Here is a 19,891-nt window from a genome sequence, read left to right on the forward strand (position 1 = left end):
TATACACTACCAAACGTAAAATATATAGCTAGTGGGAAGCAGCCGCATAGCACAAGGAGATCAGCTCGGTGGTTTGTGACCACCTAGAGGGGTGGGATAGGGAGGGTCGGAGGGAGGGAGATGCAAGAGGGAAGAGATATGGGAACGTATGTATATGTATAACTGATTCACTTTGTTATAAAGCAGAAACTAACACACCATTGTAAAGCAATTATACTTCAATAAAGATGTTAAAAAAAAAAAAAGAATCCGCCGGCCAATGCAGGGGACATGGGTTTGAGCCACGGTCCGGGAAGGTCCCACATGTCGCTGAGCAACTAAACCCGTGCACCACAACTACTGAGCCTGCGCTCTAGAGCCCACGAGCCACAACTACTGAGCCTGCATGCCACACCTACTGAAGCCCGTGCACCTGGAGCTTGTGCTCTGTAACAAGAGAAGCCACCACAGTGAGAAGCCCGCGCACCGCGAAAAAGAGTAGCCGCTGCTCGCCACAACTAGAGAAAGCCCGCGCGCAGCAATGAAGACCCAACCCAGCCAAAAAAGAAAAAAAATAGCTAACATTTATTATGTGTGTCCTGTGCTGGGCATGCTGCTACATACTTTATGCACATTATCTGAATGAATTCCATGAGGTACGTACTGTTGTTATCCTCATTTTACAGATGACGATACTCAGGCACAGAGGGGTTAATTAACTTGTCCAAGGTTACAGGAGCTAGAATTCAAACACGTGGCAGCTTGACTCCAGAGCCAGGCTCTTAGCCACCATGTGACTAATGGGCATACTTTGTTAACCAACAGTTTTGAGTTCAGTTATCTTACTCCCATAAACTGCAGAATTTTTCTGTAAATATTTCAGTATAGTCTACAATGAGACTATATGTATACATACACACTCCAGTCTCACTGTAGACTACATGAATGGCATGCAAATTCTTAAAAATTATTAATTAAGAATATGTCATGTAAGTATATACATGTCATATATGTGTGTGTGCATCCATACACACACAATGTAAGAACAAGGACTGGTATTCCAAAACAACCTACTGTTACTTTAATGACCTTTCTACGGAAGATACAAAGAAGGCACAAATAAACCCCCCAAATCAGGAAGTGAGCCAAATAGTTATTCTCAACAAAGTTTCTACGATGTGAACAGGCCAACCCAACAGGTTATAAGACTGACAATAAAAACAGATTAACAACATGATCAATCAAGTCAAATTCCCTGATGATTTCTGGCAAAAATATATACATATATTCAAGATTTGTAATACACCCCGGATCACAAGAATCCTAAAAGTAGCCCTAAAACTTAAGTCTTATTAAGGAATAATTGGAAAAGTATCTGCTACCTTTTGAGTGATTCTCCTGATTACAGCTTTTTTTTTTTTTTAAGATGTTTTTGATGAGGACCATTCTTTTAAAGTCTTTATTGAATTTGTTACAATATTGCTTCTGTTTTATGTTTTTTGTTTGCTTGTTTGTTTTCCGGTATGCGGGCCTCTCACTGTTGTGGCCTCTCCCGTTGCGGAGCACAGGCTCCGGACGCGCAGGCTCAGCGGCCATGGCTCACGGGCCTAGCCGCTCCGCGGCATGTGGGATCTTCCCGGACTGGGGCACGAACCCGTACCCCTGCATCGGCAGGCGGACTCTCAACCACTGCGCCACCAGGGAAGCCCAATGTTTTGGTTTTTTGGCCACGAGGCATGTGGGATCTTAGCTCCCCGACCAGGGATCGAACCTGCACCCCCTGCATTGGAAGGCGAAGTCTTAACCACTGGACTGCCACGGAAGTCCCTGATTACAGCTTGTTTTATTGGAAATTTGGAAATGTGAATAAATTTCTTTATGTTTTCTAAGCACAAGAAATAATTATGGCTTTTCTTTTTTTAAGTATTTTATTGTGGAGATAAATACATATTTTAACCATTTTTAACCACATGTATATACATTTTAACCATTCTTTTTGATGGCTTGGGTGCATTTTACTGGTTTTCTTTCAGGTTAACCTTTTTTTTTTTAAACATTTGGCTTAACTAGCCAAGAGTTTTGTTTTTAATTGATTTTTTTTTTTTTTAATGTTTGCTTGCGTCGTATCTTCATTGTGGCATGCGGGATCTTTCGTTGCAGTGTGCGGGCTTCTCTCCACTTGCTGTGTGCAGGCTTCTCTCTACTTGTGGTGTGCAGGCTTCTCTCTACTTGTGGCATGTGGGTTTTCTCTCTCTCGTGTGGCACACGGGCTCCAGAGCGCATGGGCTCTGTAGGTGAGGCGTGCAGGCTCAGTAGTTGTGGAGCACGGGCTTAGCTGCCCGTGGCATGTGGGATCTTAGTTCCCTGAGCAGGGACTGAACCCATGTCCCCTGCACTGGAAGGCAAATTCTTTACCACTAGACCACTGGGGGAGTCCCAGATTAACGATTTTTTAAGTGTACAGTTCTTTGGCATTAAGTACATTCACAATGTTGTGCCACTATTACCGCCATTCATCCCCAGACTTTTCAAAATATCTTTTAAAAAATTTACTGGGTTGGCCAAAAGTTTCGTTCGGGTTTTTCCATAACATCTTAAATAAATTTGTTTATTATACTATAGATGTTTCGGGACTTTCCGGTGTTCCACTGCAATGAAAAAGATCCCGTATGCCTCAACGAAGATCCCACATGCCACATCTAAGACCAGACGCAGCCAAAAAATAAAAATAAATAAATTTAAAAAAATTATAGACGTTACATGTGTTTAACATTTTATTTGGACTTCTGTATACACTATAGTAGGCTCACCATCAAGTTTACTTTCCATTCAACACCATATAGTTGATCCCCTTTACTTACTTCACCCTGCCCCTCCCCTTCCCCTCTGGTACCCACTACTCTGTTCTCTGTACCCACACACAAACGTACATTCTTTTTTTTTTTAAATAAATTTATTTATTTTATTTATTTATTTTTGTCTGTGTTGGGTCTTTGTTGCTGCATGCGGGCTTTCTCTAGTTGCGGCGAGCTGGGGCTACTCTTCATTGTGGTGTGCGGGTTTCTCATTGCGGTGGCTTCTCTTGCTGTGGAGCACGGACTCTAGGTGTGCAGGCTTCAGTACTTGTAGCACGCGGACTCAGTAGTTGTGGCTTGCAGTCTCTAGAGAGCGCAGGCTCAGTAGTTGTGGCACACGGGTTTAGTTGCTCCGTGGCATGTGGGATCTTCCTGGACCAGGGCTCGAACCCGTGTCCCTGCATTAGCAGGCAGATTCTTAACCACTGTGCCACCAGGGAAGCCCCCACACATACATTCTTGTATGTACTCAATGAACCGAAGATACCACTGATTATAAAGTGTACCACTGAGAGGGACTTCCCTGGTGGCACACTGGTTAAGAATCCACATGCCAATGCAGGGGACATGGGTTCGACCCCTGGTCCGGGAAGATCCTACATGCCGCGGAGCAACTATAAGCCCATGCACGCGTAACTACTGAGCCTGCGCTCTAGAGCCCATGAGCCACAACTACTGAGGCCATGCACTGCAACTACTCAAACCCATGCGCCTAGAGCCCGTGCTCCGCAACGAGAGAAGCCACCGCACTGAGAAGCCTGTGCACCGCAACAAAGGGTAGCCCCCGCTCGCCGCAGCTAGAGAAAGCCTGCGCGCAGCAACAAAGACCCAACGCAGCCTAAATAAATAAATAAATAACTTAAAAAAGAAAACAGTGTACCAATGAGGAAAAAAAACCCTGCCAATTAAACTACAATATATCATCAACTGTAAGAGCAACCTGGTATCAGGGATGTAAAAGTTTGAAAACATGGGCATCTCAGAATCAGTGAAATATGGTATAAACTGCTTAACCTTGTTGGTAAGTAGGTCCCTTGAAAAACGGAAACCAGTTTTGGTTTCTAGTACCAAGAGAGGCCAGCTGCCACCTTTGACCTCCCTGGTTAGCTGAGTTCCCACGACTACATGTAATGTGGTCCAGGTGACAGAGGACTGCAGCTATTCTGTGATGCTTTTGTTATCTTCCTCTCCACTGCCATTGCCAAGATCAGGAGCCACCAGTTCCAGACTCCCCACCCCAGCTCACATGAAACCTATCCAAAAGTGGACCTTTGGGACTTCCCTGGTGGTCCAGTGGCTAAGACTCCGCACTCCCAGTACAGGGGGTCTGGGTTCAATCCCTGGTCAGGGAACTAGATCCCACATGCTGCAACTAAAGGTCCCGCATGCTGCAACTATAAAAAGATCCCACACGTTGCAATGAAGATCCCACACGTGGTAATGAAGATCCCGCGTGCAGCTACTAAGACCCAACACAGCCAAATAAATAAATATTTTTAAAAAAAGTGGACTTTCCTCTTCTACAACACTTGTTCTGAGCAATCCAGACGCAAAACGCAGCAGGCATTTTCAAAAGCAGCCCTCATCCCTCCTCCCCTCCCCACCCTCCACATCAGCAGAAACTATGAAATGGGTTTTGTAAAATGAGAAAATTATATTTTTGAAGGCGACATAGTCGGGTGCCTGAGATCCTCATGTTGTGGAACTACTAAAGGCGTGCTTTCTAGTCCCTTTTCTGGATGTGTTGAATTCACTGGCTTGAAAGTTCTAGACCCAGAAGGGGTAATGTAGCCAGTGTAGAGAAGGAACACCGAGCCAGAGAGGATGAAAAGTGTGGACCAGGACACTGTTTTGATTGTAGATAATATATGTCACACTGTACTCATTTCATTAAGTGCAATAAATCTCCTCTTCCTGGAAGGGCAGTAATGTTGGGAGACTGCTTCTGGTTCCAGCAAGCACAAAGAAAGAACCACTCTATTCAGTCCAGAAAGAAGACATGTGTTTTTTAAATAGAGGCCTCCCAAACAGCCAGGAGCATGAACACCCTCTCAAATCCATTTTCATTGCCTCCATCATGAATAACGCAATATTCTAGCTAGGTTTCCTGCCTCCTCTTTCCACAAACTTACAAGTCATCCTATATTCAGATGCCAAATTAAACTTCCTAAACCTCATCAACAAACCACCGCTCCTCTTTTCCTTCTTATTATTGTTTTCCTGCTTCTAAAATTCTAAAGTGGCTCTCTGCTGAATAAATTCAAGCTCCTAAACCCGGCAATCAAGCCCCTTGGGCTTAGTTTGTCCATCTTCCCCACAACCTCATACCCTCCCCACAACATTCAGGCCAATATGAACCCATTTGCAGATGCTCAAGTTCAGAGGGAAATAAATAGCCCACACCCCATCATAGGTACACTATATTAAACTCCTGGTAGTTCCACCAAACACATGGTATTTTCCCATACTGCAGCCTTTTTTGTTCGCTCTGCCAGGAATGCCTTGCCCAGTCTCCTTCTTGCTAACTCCAATATCCTCTTGCGGTCTCATTTCAATTGTTCCATTAGAAAACAACCTTTCCTAACCTTTAATCTGAAATACATGGCCCTCTTGCTACGTTTTAAAAGTATCCCATACATAATTCATTATGCCGTGTATCATATGGAACATGACCGTCAACTGAATTCACTATGCTATACAAATCTAGGACCCAAATGATACCAATGGTTCCAAGATGTCTAGTCAATCTAAAACAAACATCTCTAAGCTAAAGCAAAGTCTCAGCAGTGAGCTGATTTCTTCTTCCAATCCTGATACTGTCCTCCACGTTCCCTGTCATACAATGTTCTCCCCCTTCCTTATATAAGCTTTGTTCAGAATGCCTATCTTGGACCTAGATAGAAGGAAATCATACTGGGCATTCATTCATTCATAAAATACTTATTTAATGTCTACAATGACTATAATAAAATGAACAAAACAGATACTGTCTCTACCTTCAAGAAGCTTTTCTAGCAAGAAAGACATTAAACAGAGACTTCCCTGGTGGTCCAGTGCTGAAAAATCCGCCTTCCAATGCAGGGGACGCGGGTTCGATCCCTGGTCAGGGAAATAAGATCCCACATGCTGCGGGGCAACTAGGACCACGCGCCACAACTACTGAGCTCATGCGCCTCAACAAAAGAGCCTGCGTGCCACAAACTACAGGACCCACACGCTACAGAGCCCGCACCACAACCAGAGAGAGAAAACCCACACGCCATAGCTAGAGAGAAGCCCGCACGCCGCAGCTAGAGAGAAGCCCACGCACCACAACTAGAGAGAAGCCCATGCACCGCAACCAAAGATGCCTCATGCCTCAACAAAGATCCCGCATGCCTCAACGAAGATCCCGTACGCCGCAATGAAGATCCTGCATGCCACAATGAAGACCCGACACAGCCCCCCAAAAAAAGACATTAAACAATTATAGTTATAAAATTAGAAATTTAATTTCAAATGTTATAAGTGATATGAAGGAGATGTCCAGATTACTAAATCCAGTGGTCAGTCCCCATCTTGTAAGAGCTATGAGCAGCATTTGAAACAACCGATCACTCCTCTTCTTCCTTGAAACACCTTCTCCAATTGGCTTTCAGGACATCATACTCTTTGATTTTCTTCCTACCTTACTCTCCTATGTGGATTTTTTCCTCTTCTTCCCAACCTCTTAACATTGCAATGGCCAATGATACTTTCTCTTCTTCTATTCACTCTCTAGCTGACATCATCTAGCCTTGTGACTCTATATGCCATCTATATGCTGAAAATCCACAAATTTCCATCTCCAGCCTGGACCTCCCTCATGACCCCCAGACTTCCAAACCCAACTGCTTACTGACCATCTCCACTTGGATGCTCAATCACAATGCCCCAAACTGAATTTGTTCCCCAACCTCCCGTCTGTAGCATTCCCTCATCTCAGTTGATGGCAACTCCATTATTCCAGTCACTAAAGCCAAAGTAATTTTGGAGTCATCCTTGGCTCTTCTTTTTGTCTTATATCCTATATCTAATCCATCAGCACATCTTGTTGGTTCTAACTTCAAAAAATATCAGAATTTGACCACTCTCTGCCTCTGCTATCACCCTGGTCACAGCTACTAATATCTGTGCCTAAGTTACTCCCATAGCCTCCAAACTGGTCTCCCTGTTTCTCCTTTTGCCCTATGAGAATCTATTCTCAGCAGAGCAGCCAGAGAGATTCTTTTACAAATTTAAAAGAAACAGGTCCCTCCTCTGCTCAAAACCTTGCAAAAGCTCCTCATTTCACTCATAGAGTAAAAACCCAAGTCTTGGCAAGAACCTTACAACATCTGACCATTTCCTCATAAGCATCATCTCCTCACTTCCTACCACTCTGCCCTCACTCCAGCCACATTGGCCTTCTGCCTGTTCTTTCATCATTGCCAAGCAGGCTCACCTCAGAGGACCTTTCAAGGGCCTATGTCTTCTGTCTTCAATGCTTTTCCCTCAAATACCCCATTGACCAACACATCCCCAAGGTGAACTCCATCACCTCCTTACTTGAAGACTTCTACACTCAAATGTCACCTCAAAAAGGCTAAACCTTTCTACCCTATTTAAAATTGCAACTTATCCTCCCCAACACCTGAGACTTCTAATCTTCCTTACCTTCTTCTACTTTTTCCATAGCATTATCACCTTCTAGCATATTATAGTTTGTTATTCATTATGTTAAATGTCTATTGTGTCTCTCCCAATTATACTATAAGTTCCATAATGGCAGATATTCTTGTCCACTTTGTTCTCTGATGTATCTTAAGCAACTAGAACAGAGCTTAGCACATAATAGGTGTCCAGGAAATATTTGCTGATGAATAAAATCTCAAATTTTTAGCGTTAGACTAGGCTTCTTCTCACTTTGTTACCCCAGAATCCCAAAGACCTAAAGGTTAGAGGAGTGGAGGCAAGGAAAGAAGGACAAAGTGTAAATGATGGCAACAAACTCTTTCATCTCTCACATTAAGGGGTAAACTCTCTGAAGGTAAGGACTGCATCACATTCATGTTAGTACCCCCAGGTACCTTGTGCATAGTAGATACTTAATAAATTATCTGTTGAATACATAATGAATAAATAGCACAAAGAACTGTGCCTGGCATATAAAAATGTTTGCAAGATGAATGAATATAAAGCATCAAGTAACATAATAGAGGTACCAAGAGGGAAAACACTATATTCAGACTTTATCTCAGAGACCTCCCTTTCTAACTAACTGCCTGACTCTCACTATCTATCAACTTTAGTAACAGCGATGATTAAGGTAGGGGGAGGAGGTTGAGAAAGGATGAGAGAAGGAAAAGAAGTTGAAAAAAAAGAGACACAATAAAGTGTGAGCTTTTAAACTTTTTTACTATGATTCACAAGTAACACTTTTTATCAGCATGACTAAAAACACATAATACCTACACATATACACTCACAAACATATACCTATTTCACTTATATATGAAAAAAGTTTATGAAACAACATTGACTCTTATTATATGCAATACTCTCTAATATTTTCTATTTTATTCAATTAGAAATAAAATGAAACAACAAAATTCTGGCTGCTACCTAGTAGATTTCACAATCCACTAAATTGATTTCATGACTCACCAATGAGTCTTGACATGTAGTTTGAAAAATATTGTAGAAGCAGTTTTTTCACTCTCATCTTTGCCTCACTGCAATGAATATCACTCTCCAGAAAATCTTAAAAGAACTGTGTATGCTACAGTAGCATAAGGGAAACAAAGAAGCAATAAATCATGGTTCTGATCCCACAGTAGGTCAGGGCATAAAGAATTTTAGTCAAACTGCAGATGGAATTTTAAAAAATTGATTCCTCCTTAAAAAAAGAACTACCATATGATCCAGCAATTTCACTTCCGGGTATTTACCCAAATAAAACAAAAACACTAATTCAAAAATATATATGCACACCAATGTTCACTGCAGCATTATTTACAATAACCCAGATATGGAAGCAACCTAAATGTCCATCGATGGATAAATGGATAAAGAAGATGTGGTGATACACACACACACACACACACACACACACACACACACACACACTTTTCTCCGCGGCTCATAATGCAAAGGCACACACACACACACACACACACACACACACACACACACAAAATGGAACATTACTCAGCCATTAAATAAATTAAATCTTGCCATTTGGGACAACATGGATGGATCTAGAGAGTATTATGCTAAGTGAAATGTCAGACAAAGACAAATATCATATGTTCTCACTTATATGTGGAATCTGAACAACAAAATAAACAAAACAAAATGAAAACAGACTGATAGATACAAAGAACAAACAAGTGGTTTCCAGAGAGTGGGGTGAAGGGTGGGGAAAAATACGTGAAAGGGATTAAGAGGTACAACCTCCAGTTATAAAATAAATAAGCCACAGGAATGTAATATGCAGTGTAAGGAATATGGTCACTAATACTGTAATAACTTTGTATGGCGACAGATGGTTACTAGACTTATCGTGGTGATCATTTCACAATGTATGCAAATGTCAAATCACTATGCAGTACACCTGCAACTAACATAATATTGTACATCAACTATATTTCATTAAAAAATTTTTTTTGATTCCTGGAATTCTTATTAGAAAAGAAAGATAGTGACTAGAGAGCTGGCTGCCAACGGCTAAATTTTCCTAAGAGTTGCATGAGCAACATATTCCAGGGCTCCATAAATTCTCACCCACAGCCCCTTGTTCTCCCAGCTTCAATACCATAGACCATTAGGTCTTTCACTACTGCCTGGAGCTGAGGAAATCTCCTCACCTAGTACACAGCAGACAGGAAGAAAAAGAAATCCCTCATTTGTTTCTAAGCTACAACTCTGGGTACAATTCACACTGCTATATGTGGCAGTTCCATTCAAGAGTACCTCCAGCGTATCATAATTTGCAAAAATACTGAATTAAGTGTTCTTCTAACAGACAGCAGTGTTTGTTTATTCTTCCTGTGTCTGGATATTGGATCCCCTTAGCTGCACTGCACTTTTTGTCTCTTCACTGCTCTATTCACCCTTAGATAATTTAAACAACGGCAACCTTGGCAGCAGGGGCAAGTGGAGCGGTCTCTGCCCCACAGGTGGGTAATACAGCAGATGTACCAGTTACTGAATCCATTTGAAGGCCTTACGGAGAATTCTCCCTGGTCTCCTCACTGTTCAGCCTTAAGGGTAGGAAATACTTCTCTCACCTGTTGAATCACCCAGGTGAGGGCCTCAGATCTCCATGGGCTGAACTCTCTCCAGGAACTTCTGAGTATTAATTCTCCCTCCAATGCTCTCTACTGGCCCCATTCTGTCCTCTGGCCCAGAGGGCAATAATCTCCTTCAAGCTTCTCAGTTACTCCTCTTACAGAATCAATGTCTTGCTCATTCCTTCCATGTCCTGCCTGCCTGCCACCCCAACACCTGCTCCACTCCAGGGAGTTTCCTGGTTGTTGGAAAGGGTGGACAGCAAGGCCATAAGTTTCAACAGTCACCTTCTCAGAAACCCCCTGTACCCTCAAATGAGTGAAAAGATTCCAGTCTGCAATCTGTATGTTTCAAGGAATATAATGAAGAATATGAAGATACTTTCAAAGGGAATCCAAAATTATCATTCATTCAAAAAACACCTAAGTGACCACTGAATGGAGGGCACTGTCCTAGGAGGAGACACACCAGTTTGACCCCTAAGGAGTTTCCTTGGAAAGGGGTCACACTAATTTACATGTTGGAGTACTGATGTCATGTGCAACAAAGGTTCTGTTAAATACATAAAATGAAAAAGTGATTCCCACTACATTTTCCCTTTATCATACTTCTGTGGGGTAGGATTTTCATTTAGATTTAAGATGAAAGTAGTTAAGGTTTTCACAGGCATTATCTATTAAATATATGAAAAAATGTATAATAGATATAGTTTGTCTTTTCTTTTACCTCCTTTAAGCTGTTTTGATATATAAGTGGAGAAGAAGAACCCACAAGAACAAGCTTTCCCTTTCTGTCATTTTTACTGACTTTCCCTCAGGTTTATACAACATATTCTCTAGCCTGCACCCATCAGCTTCCATCATACATTTAACTCTAAAGCTGCATACCCAGCCATATGCAGCTTATTCTGTCACCTAAAGGGGATCTAGGCACTCTGTGAACTCAGAACTCATGTGAAAGTACAGAAAAGTTGGTTTTTCATAAAGGAAAAAGACAAAGTAGTAAGAACACCAGAAAGTAAAGAAGCATTTGCTGGGATGTGTGAGGAGAAAACAAAAGTATGAGAATCTGTAGAATTTTTTAAGGTACCAAAGATAGTGATGGAAAAAAGGTTAGGGAAACGCAGATGGCTTCCTGTTGGCTTTAATGAGACTGACTCTTCAAGTGTTCCTGGGTTCAGTGTTTCTAGTACAGCAATCATGTAGTCATGCAGATCAAGTCAAAGCTAGAAGATGATTGAAAAGGGCCTTTTATGCACAATAAAAAGTTGAGCTTTTTTCCCAACAGACAGACTGAGGTTACCTTTGACAGTCTACTCACTCGTACCCCACCCCACCCAGCAAAGAGTGTCAAAGACAATAAATGAGAATCCAATAAATGGATTTTTTTGTAAGTACATACCTGTTTTAGGCCACAATGCATTGACTGCAATTTCACCTTTAAATTCTTCTGCCATTCCAAGCACACACATAGACATACCATACTTAGCAATGGTGTAAGCTGAAAGAAACCACCAAGAATTTAATTAAGAAAGAAGTTAATCTGCGAATTTAAATAACCAATTTCTTTCTATTACTATTTCTTCCTCGATATAGTTTTTCAGAATTATTTAATAATAATACAAAACATAATTTTAATTTACTATTTTTAAAAGAACAGTTTTTATAGAAGTAACTGTAGTTTTATGGAAATGGTTTTTATATATATCAGGGATGAACCACTTTTACATATTTCCATCCGAATATTAGATTCAAAGAAAAAAGACAGTAATAAACTTTCACTTCTCTTAATATTATGGGAGTAAGTTACATTATTGTTTCTTAATCTGTTTTTTTTCCTTTTCTTTTTTTTAAAAATGAAAGTGACCATTTAAAGGAAAACTACTAGTAAAACATAAACAAAAGGTTGCAAATTCATTTAACCTAGACGATTAAAACAGAACTCCTTTTGGTTTTGTTCTATGGTTTCCTACTTCAACTGCCTTCCTTTCCAAATTTTACTGAATTATGTTGAAATAAGTACTAAGTAGCTGACACAACTATTTCAAAGGAGGCACCTGTACATAAATCTTGTTATTTAGCATACTCACCTTAAATCACTAGTTTTCTGTGAAAGGTAAAGTATTCCATGGATCGTTTTCACCAACTTTACTGAAGAATAAGTTACATACAATAAAACACACCCACTGGGACTTGAGAGAGCTTTCTAGGACAGGGATATCCATATCTCCATTTGAGTATTGGTTATACAGGTGTATATGTTTGTCAAAACTCATCAGACTGAACCATTAACATCTGTGCATTTTATTTAATGTAAATTATACCTCAATTTTTTAAATTAAAGATAAAAGATTAAGAATCTACTTACAAAATGCTATCGATTTCTGCATAGAAAATTTAATGTTGAACGTTATGTACAAATTGTGATTACATCATAGATACACTGGTTTAATACAAAACAAATTGACTAAACAAGCCATGCCCTCATCCTACCACCTACCACAGTGCTGTTTGAACCACAGTGGATTTAGGTTCAGCGGTGGGCTGAGATTGAGGATATGAGCAATTTTACTCTTTTTCAAATAAGGAATGCATGCTTTAGATCTGAAAGCAAAAGAAAACACAGTCAAGTTACTAGCTTTCTAACAGCTTCATTACTTTCTTAAGTTATATATTAAACTACTTCTACAGAGCAACTGAACTTGTTCAATAACCAGTAGGGTACTTCTTTTTTTTTTTTTTTTTTTTTTTGGCGGTACGTGGGCCTCTCACTGCTGTGGCCTCTCCCGTTGCGGAGCACAAGATCCGGACACGGAGGCTCAATGGCCATGGCTCACGGGCCCAGCCACTCCGAGGCATGTGGGATCGTCCCGGACCGGGGCACGAACCCGTATCCCCTGCATCGGCAGGCGGACTCCCAACCACTGCACCACCAGGGAAGCCTAGTAGGGTACTTCTGTTGGGTTTTTTTGTTGTTGTTCCCCCACTTACCTGGAATGTAGATAGGAAAAGCAACTAATATTCATCCTTTGAAGCTATGCATAATAGCCTGACAATATGATCTGCTTGATGAAAATAATCAAATCCGTGGCACACTAGCCTTAAACCCAACTTAGATTATCTTCAACTACATCCTTCCAAGTCAGACAGACCTGGGTTCAAATTCTCCTTCTGCCCTTTATTGTGTAACCTGGGGCAAAATATACAGTATTCTAATTCTCAGTTTTCTCATTTGTAAATGTTGGTAATACTTGCTACTATCTAGGACTGACCAAGGGATTAAAATGAGATGATACATATGAGATACTCAGAACAGTGCATATATTAAACATGAAATAAACAACTGCTATTATCAGTATTACATATTCTGATTTTTTTCATCTTAGTAGGTATAGTATTCCTACCACACTGGAACTGTAATTTAATAACATGAACTCCCAATACATTACCAAATTTAATTTGTACCAATATGCAATGCAATGTTCCTTTGCGGGCAATATTTAGTTGTTTGTTTTTTAAACCCTTTCAAAAAGGTAGATAATTTATTTTACAAAAGACACAGGTCCAATATTTGTAAATGTTTAATTATTAAGCTATAGTATAAAGCTTAATAACATATTGTAGCTTAATAATTTTATAGTTTTTAGTTTTATTTCACATTCAATAACTTCTAGGACTTGAAACTAGTCCATTCTTCTTAAGTCTGTTTATTACCAATGTACAACATTCTTGTTACCATCTGCAATGTCTTTTTAAGTTTATAAACCAAATACAGTCAATATCACTAAAGGGTTTTTGTACATATTGTTTTTCTATTACAAAGGTGCTTCACCTTTATGGGGGTGAGGTAGAGAAGGGCAAACAATATTACAGCTGTTTGTCATTAGAACAGTGAAGCTGCACGTCAAAGCATCAACAGGAAACAACCTATTCCAAGCAATAAGACCACATTTCACACTCAAGGGAAGGAGCTCATTTCATTTACATTACAAACATGAGCTTCTCTGATATATTAGACAAAACCTTTCCACCTGCACTTTGCTTGCCTAACCCTCAGCGTTACCAATCCTAATCAGGTACGTTTTCCACGGCAACATGCCCTATCTTACACATTATATTGAAAACTCTTAGCACCACGCTTAGATACTAATACCTTGAGCTTAATAAGATAGTTAAGTTTACTAGAAACTTACTGTATGCTAAGCACTGCACTTATTAATTATTACCTTCACATGAATTATTTTACTTAATCAGGGTTGTAAGCTCCAAGGCTTATAGGGCATTTGAGTAAATGAATAAAGTGAGCTGGGTATAAGAAAGGGCAACGGTTCAGAAATACAATTGAGCCTTATTACTGAATTTCTATAAGCATTTAACATGATACAAACACATATAATAATGGAGATTATATATATAATTAAAACTTAGAAATACAAATAAGGATCTGCATTCTACCTCCTGTCTTCCAACCCTGTTTCTTTAAACCACTAGAACACAAGACATAGGCCACGGGGCCCTGGGCACCAGGGATCAGGAAGCAGCCCCAGATCCTTGCTGAAATCTCCAAATAGGTCAGTTCTTTGGGCCTTCCCCTACTCTCTCCCTGAGGATGCTTCCCTGAGAAAACAATCTGTACTTATCTTCTATGAATGAAATGAGTGTCACTAAATAAAAAACAAAACAAAAATTTAAATGGAAATGTCTCATTAAGAATTTCTCTTTTATAATGTATGCCTTTCATAGAGGGCCAAAAACCTGACACCCTTTTTTTGGTTCAAAGGTCAATGTCAGGTCTTTCAACTGGCATTGTAAAATGCCTTTAACTGGGAACAATTTTATTTAAAACTAGCTGTTAATAGGGACTTCCCTGGTGGCGCAGTGGTTAAGAATCCGCCTGCCAATGCAGGGGACACAGGTTCAAGCCCTGGTCCAGGAAGATCCCACATACCGCAGAGCAACTAAGCCCCTGCACCACAGCTACTGAGCCCACGTGTCGCAACTACTGCAGCCCGTGCGCCTAGAGCCCATGCTCCGCAACAAGAGAAGCCACTGCAATGAAAAGCCCATGCACAGCAACAAAGAGTAGACCCCGCTCACTGCAACTAGAGAAAGGCTGCGCGCAGCAACGAAGACCCAGTGCAGCCAAAATAAATAAATAAATGAAATAAATTTATTTTTAAAAAATAGCTGTTACGGGCTTCCCTGGTGGCGCAGCGGTTGCGCGTCCGCCTGCCGATGCAGGGGAACCGGGTTTGCGCCCCGGTCTGGGAGGATCCCACATGCCGCGGAGCGGCTGGGCCCGTGAGCCATGGCCGCTGAGCCTGCGCGTCCGGAGCCTGTGCTCCGCAACGGGAGAGGCCACAGCAGAGGGAGGCCCGCATACCACAAAAAAAAAAAAAAAAAAAAAAATAGCTGTTAATAAATATAGGAACTTTCAACAGTGAATAGAATCTTTGCTTTAAAAAAGGGTTTTATTTTAGGGTATCTATTCCTGAGATATTTGTAGATCCATTACTCCAACGTACTCATATTTAGTTTTTAGTACCTTAGTGCCCTACATGTTATGTATTCCATTTGTAGTTCTTCAACTACACAAATAGTTTTCATTGATAAAGGTAATTTTAAAAGGTTAGTTCATTTTCCTATATTGGAATTTTTTGGTTTTGTTTTGAACTGAACAAATCTATAAACAGGAGTGTGGTTTAGGCCATCACTTTCATTTTTGGAAAATGACCTTGGTATAGGAAAGGGGACAAATTATTCCTGACAAATGGGTTTTCCAAAGACATAATTTCACAAGGAATGAGCAATGAGAATCATATACTTGTGTTTCCATAAAGTCATAATGCCAGCTAAAAAAGCCAAGTCTTTGACCCAATCTTTGCTTAGGAACTGAGTTGGGAATTTTCTCTTGGGTGGCAAAAAAGAGTTGATTTCTTTCTAATCAAAAACAAAATCTCTACAACAATACACCACAACCATACAACCTTGTCACAGAACTGACAATCACTTTGTATTCAACATGAGTAAAGCACTGAATAGTCTGTATTTCAAACCACGGAAGTCTATTTAATTCTTAGAATTCATAACAGCCCATTTTTAACTTTTTAGCAAGAGCAATTCCTAGTGAACAATACAATGAACAAACTTAATTTCTACACCTCTGTGAAACACTTCTACATTAGTTTAGACTTGTATAAGTTTAAAGTTAACCCTGACCATCACAGCCACACTGTCTATACCACTTTTTTTTTTTTTTTAATTTATTTACTTTGGGCTGCATTGGGTCTTTGTTGCCACGCGCGGGCTTTCTCTAGTTGCAGCCAGCGGGGCTACTCTTCGTTGAGGTGTGCAGGCTTTGCATTGAGGTGGCTTCCCTTGTTGCGGAGCGTGGGCTCTAGGCACACGGGCTTCAGAGTTGTAGTGCGTGGGCTCAGAAGCTGTGGCTCGCGGGCTCTAGAGCGCAGGCTCAGTAGTTGTGGTGCACAGGCTTAGTTGCTCCGCAGCACGTGGGATCTTCCAGGACCAGGGATCGAACCCGTGTCCCCTGCACTGGCAGGTGGATTTTTTTTTTTAGTTAATAAATAAATTAATTAATTTTTTGGCTGCATTGGGTCTTCATTGCCGTGCGCAGGCGTTCCCTAGTTGCAGCGAGCACGGGCTACTCTTTATTGCGGTGTGCGGGCTTCTCATTGCAGTGGCTTCTTTTTGTTGTGGAGTACAGGTTCTAGGCACGTGGGCTGCGGTAGTTGTGGCACACGGGCTCAGGAGTTGTGGCTCGCAGGCTCTAGAGCACAGGCTCAGTAGTTGTGGCGCACGGGCTTAGTTGCTCCACGGCATGTGGGATCTTCCTGGACCAGGGCTCGAACCTGCGTCCCCTGCATTGGCAGGCGGATTCTTAACCACCGCGCCACCAGGGAAGTCCTGATTACCACTTTTGATAAACCCACATTATATTTTCTAAAACATTTCTCAATCCTCAAGTCATTTCCTGATGTTCATGTCATGAGTATCCAGTCTAAAAAACGTTAATCACATCAAAATTATCCTGACACCATAAATAAATATAACTGGGTGGGTGGAATATTTATACCTGTGGCTTCGTCATCTACAATAGAAACTGCCACAAATGATTTAAGTTTTTCATGCATCATGCCCTCTAACCCTTAATTCAGCAGGAATAGTATTCCTGGTTAGGTTTATATTTTTAAACACTTATTTAAATGAGTGTTTACATTCAATCAAAATTCTTTCACAAAGTTACCAGCTGTAAAATATTTTGATGCCCAGATAATTTCTTCTTGTAACACATAACTGCATGACACAGCAGCATTGCTTATTTTATTTGAAAATAAACACAAACCTATTGAAATGTTAGTCCTTTTTCTAGTTCATTAAGTTTTTCACCACAATCTTTTCAATATGCTTGCCACAGATCTTACTATGGTTTGATTCTCTATGGTTTTCATTCAGGAGAAATATAGGTTACACATTGAATTTATAGAAATATGCCCCACATCTACAAAGAAGCAAGCTCTCAACCATTTTACTTGCACATATGGCCCTCTTGGCATATGTCTCATTTTCCCACTTCAGATAGAGACATCGGTATGAGAAATATTTTACTTTCTCCTTTAATAGAAGAAGAAAAAGTGCAAGCACAATGATAAGTGGTAACTTTTTAGCCTGCCCTCAGCATCCAGAGACAATGGTGCCCAGTCCCCATCTGATAACACAGTTGATACTCTGCCACTGGGCTATGGTAGCTAACTGCTGCCATGTGGGAACGCTGTCTCTATGTGGCCAAGGTTTCAAGAAAGCCAGATATCGGGATTTTTGTGTAAATCTCCTGATTTTTTCATGTAGGCAGCTAATGAAATTATGAATATAGGTAACTAATAAAAACAAAATGTTTAACACTGTCAGAGCCAAGTTTTGCAGATCCAAAAAAACACATCCAAGGGCAAAGTTCAGAATTAAAGACAAATTTTACATTTAACCCTTATTACCAATCCTATGACATACTTCTCTATTATCCCCATTTTACAAATGAGAAAACAGACTCTGCAAGTGGTTAAGTTACTTGTACAAGGTCATGAAGATAGTGAGTCATGAAGGGTGGGGGGTGAGATTTGAATCCTCAAAGGAGTCTGCCTCCAAAGCCCAAGTTCCTAACCACCTGTTCTATGCAAACATATAAGGCAGATACACACAAGTACATATAAGGCAGGTAAGAATGATCTGTCCTTATATCCACATGAAAAATGGTAGAACCCGAAGGTAAATAAAGATAAACAAATGGACAAATAAACAAGAGTGGACTAGGTCTGACCAATCCAGAACACAACAGGACTACATTTGCTCTCATTCTATATTTGATATTTTCCCTGACACTGCCCAAGATAGCATTAGCCTTTTTCAATTACATTAAAATGGGATTCATAATGAGCTTCTTGTTATTTACATAACTAAAACTCCAGTGTTTTTCAGAGGAAGAGACTACTGAAGGTTTGCCAGAAGACTTGGTATGCATATATATATATTTACTCATGCAAATGTTTGCAAATGTTTTAGCTATACTTTAGTCTTTATTAGAATCACAGAGAAAAGGCACTCTGAATAAAACTATTTAAAATACTATCTACTGACTTGGAGCACTTTTAGGCATTTATAAGGGTTGACTAGATTTTAAACTGTATTCCTAACCTATTCAAATCTGTTTACAACTAGTTCTCTGACAAAACACTGCAACACTCTCTCCCATAGGTCTTTAACTTACGTAAGATAAGTGCCTCTGGTGTTGACGTTCATCATCAAATCCACTTTCTTTGTAGGTGTTTCCAATGTGTTGGTCAAGCTAATAGCACTGGCATTATTCACCAAAATATCAATTCCTGTATTCAAATAATCAACTTCTTAGTAATGTAATTTAGACTTTATAACAAAACAAAATAAAAAACATTTACTCTATATAGTTGAAGCCCGAGTTCACAAATACTTCTTTTAGATGACCAATACACCAATGCAAGACTCAGATACACAAAAGCATCTCAAACACATTTCTGCATTTCTACATGGCCTTCATAATTCTTTTCCTTTAAATTGAAGTACAGCTGATTTACAATGTTGTGTTAATTTCTGCTGTACATCAAAGTGACTCAGTTATAGATATATATACACTATTTTTATATTCTTTTCCATTATAGTTTATCTCAGGATATTGAATATAGTTAGGGATAATTCCACGGCAGAGAGAAATATCAGGACAGAGGTAGAGTGTTCCCTAAAAGGCAGACTTCAAAGGCCTACAAAACTCCAAACCAGACCATATCAGTAGCAACCACAGTATGGAACTAAAACCAAACGAGCAAAATATAAAGACTTGGGAGATCTGTGGAAAAAAAACACAGAGGAAAAAAAGAGCAGGCTATGAATCATCTCATAAATGTGGCATCCACCCTGATTAAGAGACAGCAGAAGCTGAGATGCTGAACAGAGCTCACTGAAGAATTAAGAATTAAGATTCTGCATTGTTATGCCAGAAAAGCAGAAGTTAATGGACAAATGGAAAGCAAAACACTTTAAATACATCAAAGTGGATCCTAAGGAGGAGGGAAGGATATGTTAGGATAGATTCCAAAATAAAGGTAACTCCACCACCAATTTGTAAATTTAGCAAGAAGACAGAAATGTTTCAGGGCTTCCCTGGTGGTGCAGTGGTTAAGAATCTGCCTGCCAAGGCAGGGGACATAGGTTTGAGCCCTGGTC

At 40.2% G+C, this 19,891-nt stretch overlaps 1 protein-coding gene across 2 annotated transcripts in view; it reads right to left on the reverse strand.

The window, feature by feature from the left end:
* The window catches only part of HSDL2 (hydroxysteroid dehydrogenase like 2), a 71,467-nt gene that overhangs the window by 30,596 nt on the left and 20,980 nt on the right, over window positions 1-19,891 (reverse strand). For both annotated transcript variants that reach the window (XM_007106717.4, XM_007106718.4), the window contains exons 4-6: window positions 18,903-19,017; window positions 12,624-12,727; window positions 11,526-11,624 (exon numbers count right to left, since the gene is read on the reverse strand). In XM_007106717.4, coding sequence (XP_007106779.1) covers window positions 11,526-11,624; window positions 12,624-12,727; window positions 18,903-19,017 — 318 coding nt within the window. The remainder of the gene's footprint in view (window positions 1-11,525; window positions 11,625-12,623; window positions 12,728-18,902; window positions 19,018-19,891) is intronic.

Source organism: Physeter macrocephalus, chromosome 9 (assembly GCF_002837175.3).
Source record: "Physeter macrocephalus isolate SW-GA chromosome 9, ASM283717v5, whole genome shotgun sequence".
Classification (NCBI taxonomy): Eukaryota; Metazoa; Chordata; class Mammalia; order Artiodactyla; family Physeteridae; genus Physeter; species Physeter macrocephalus.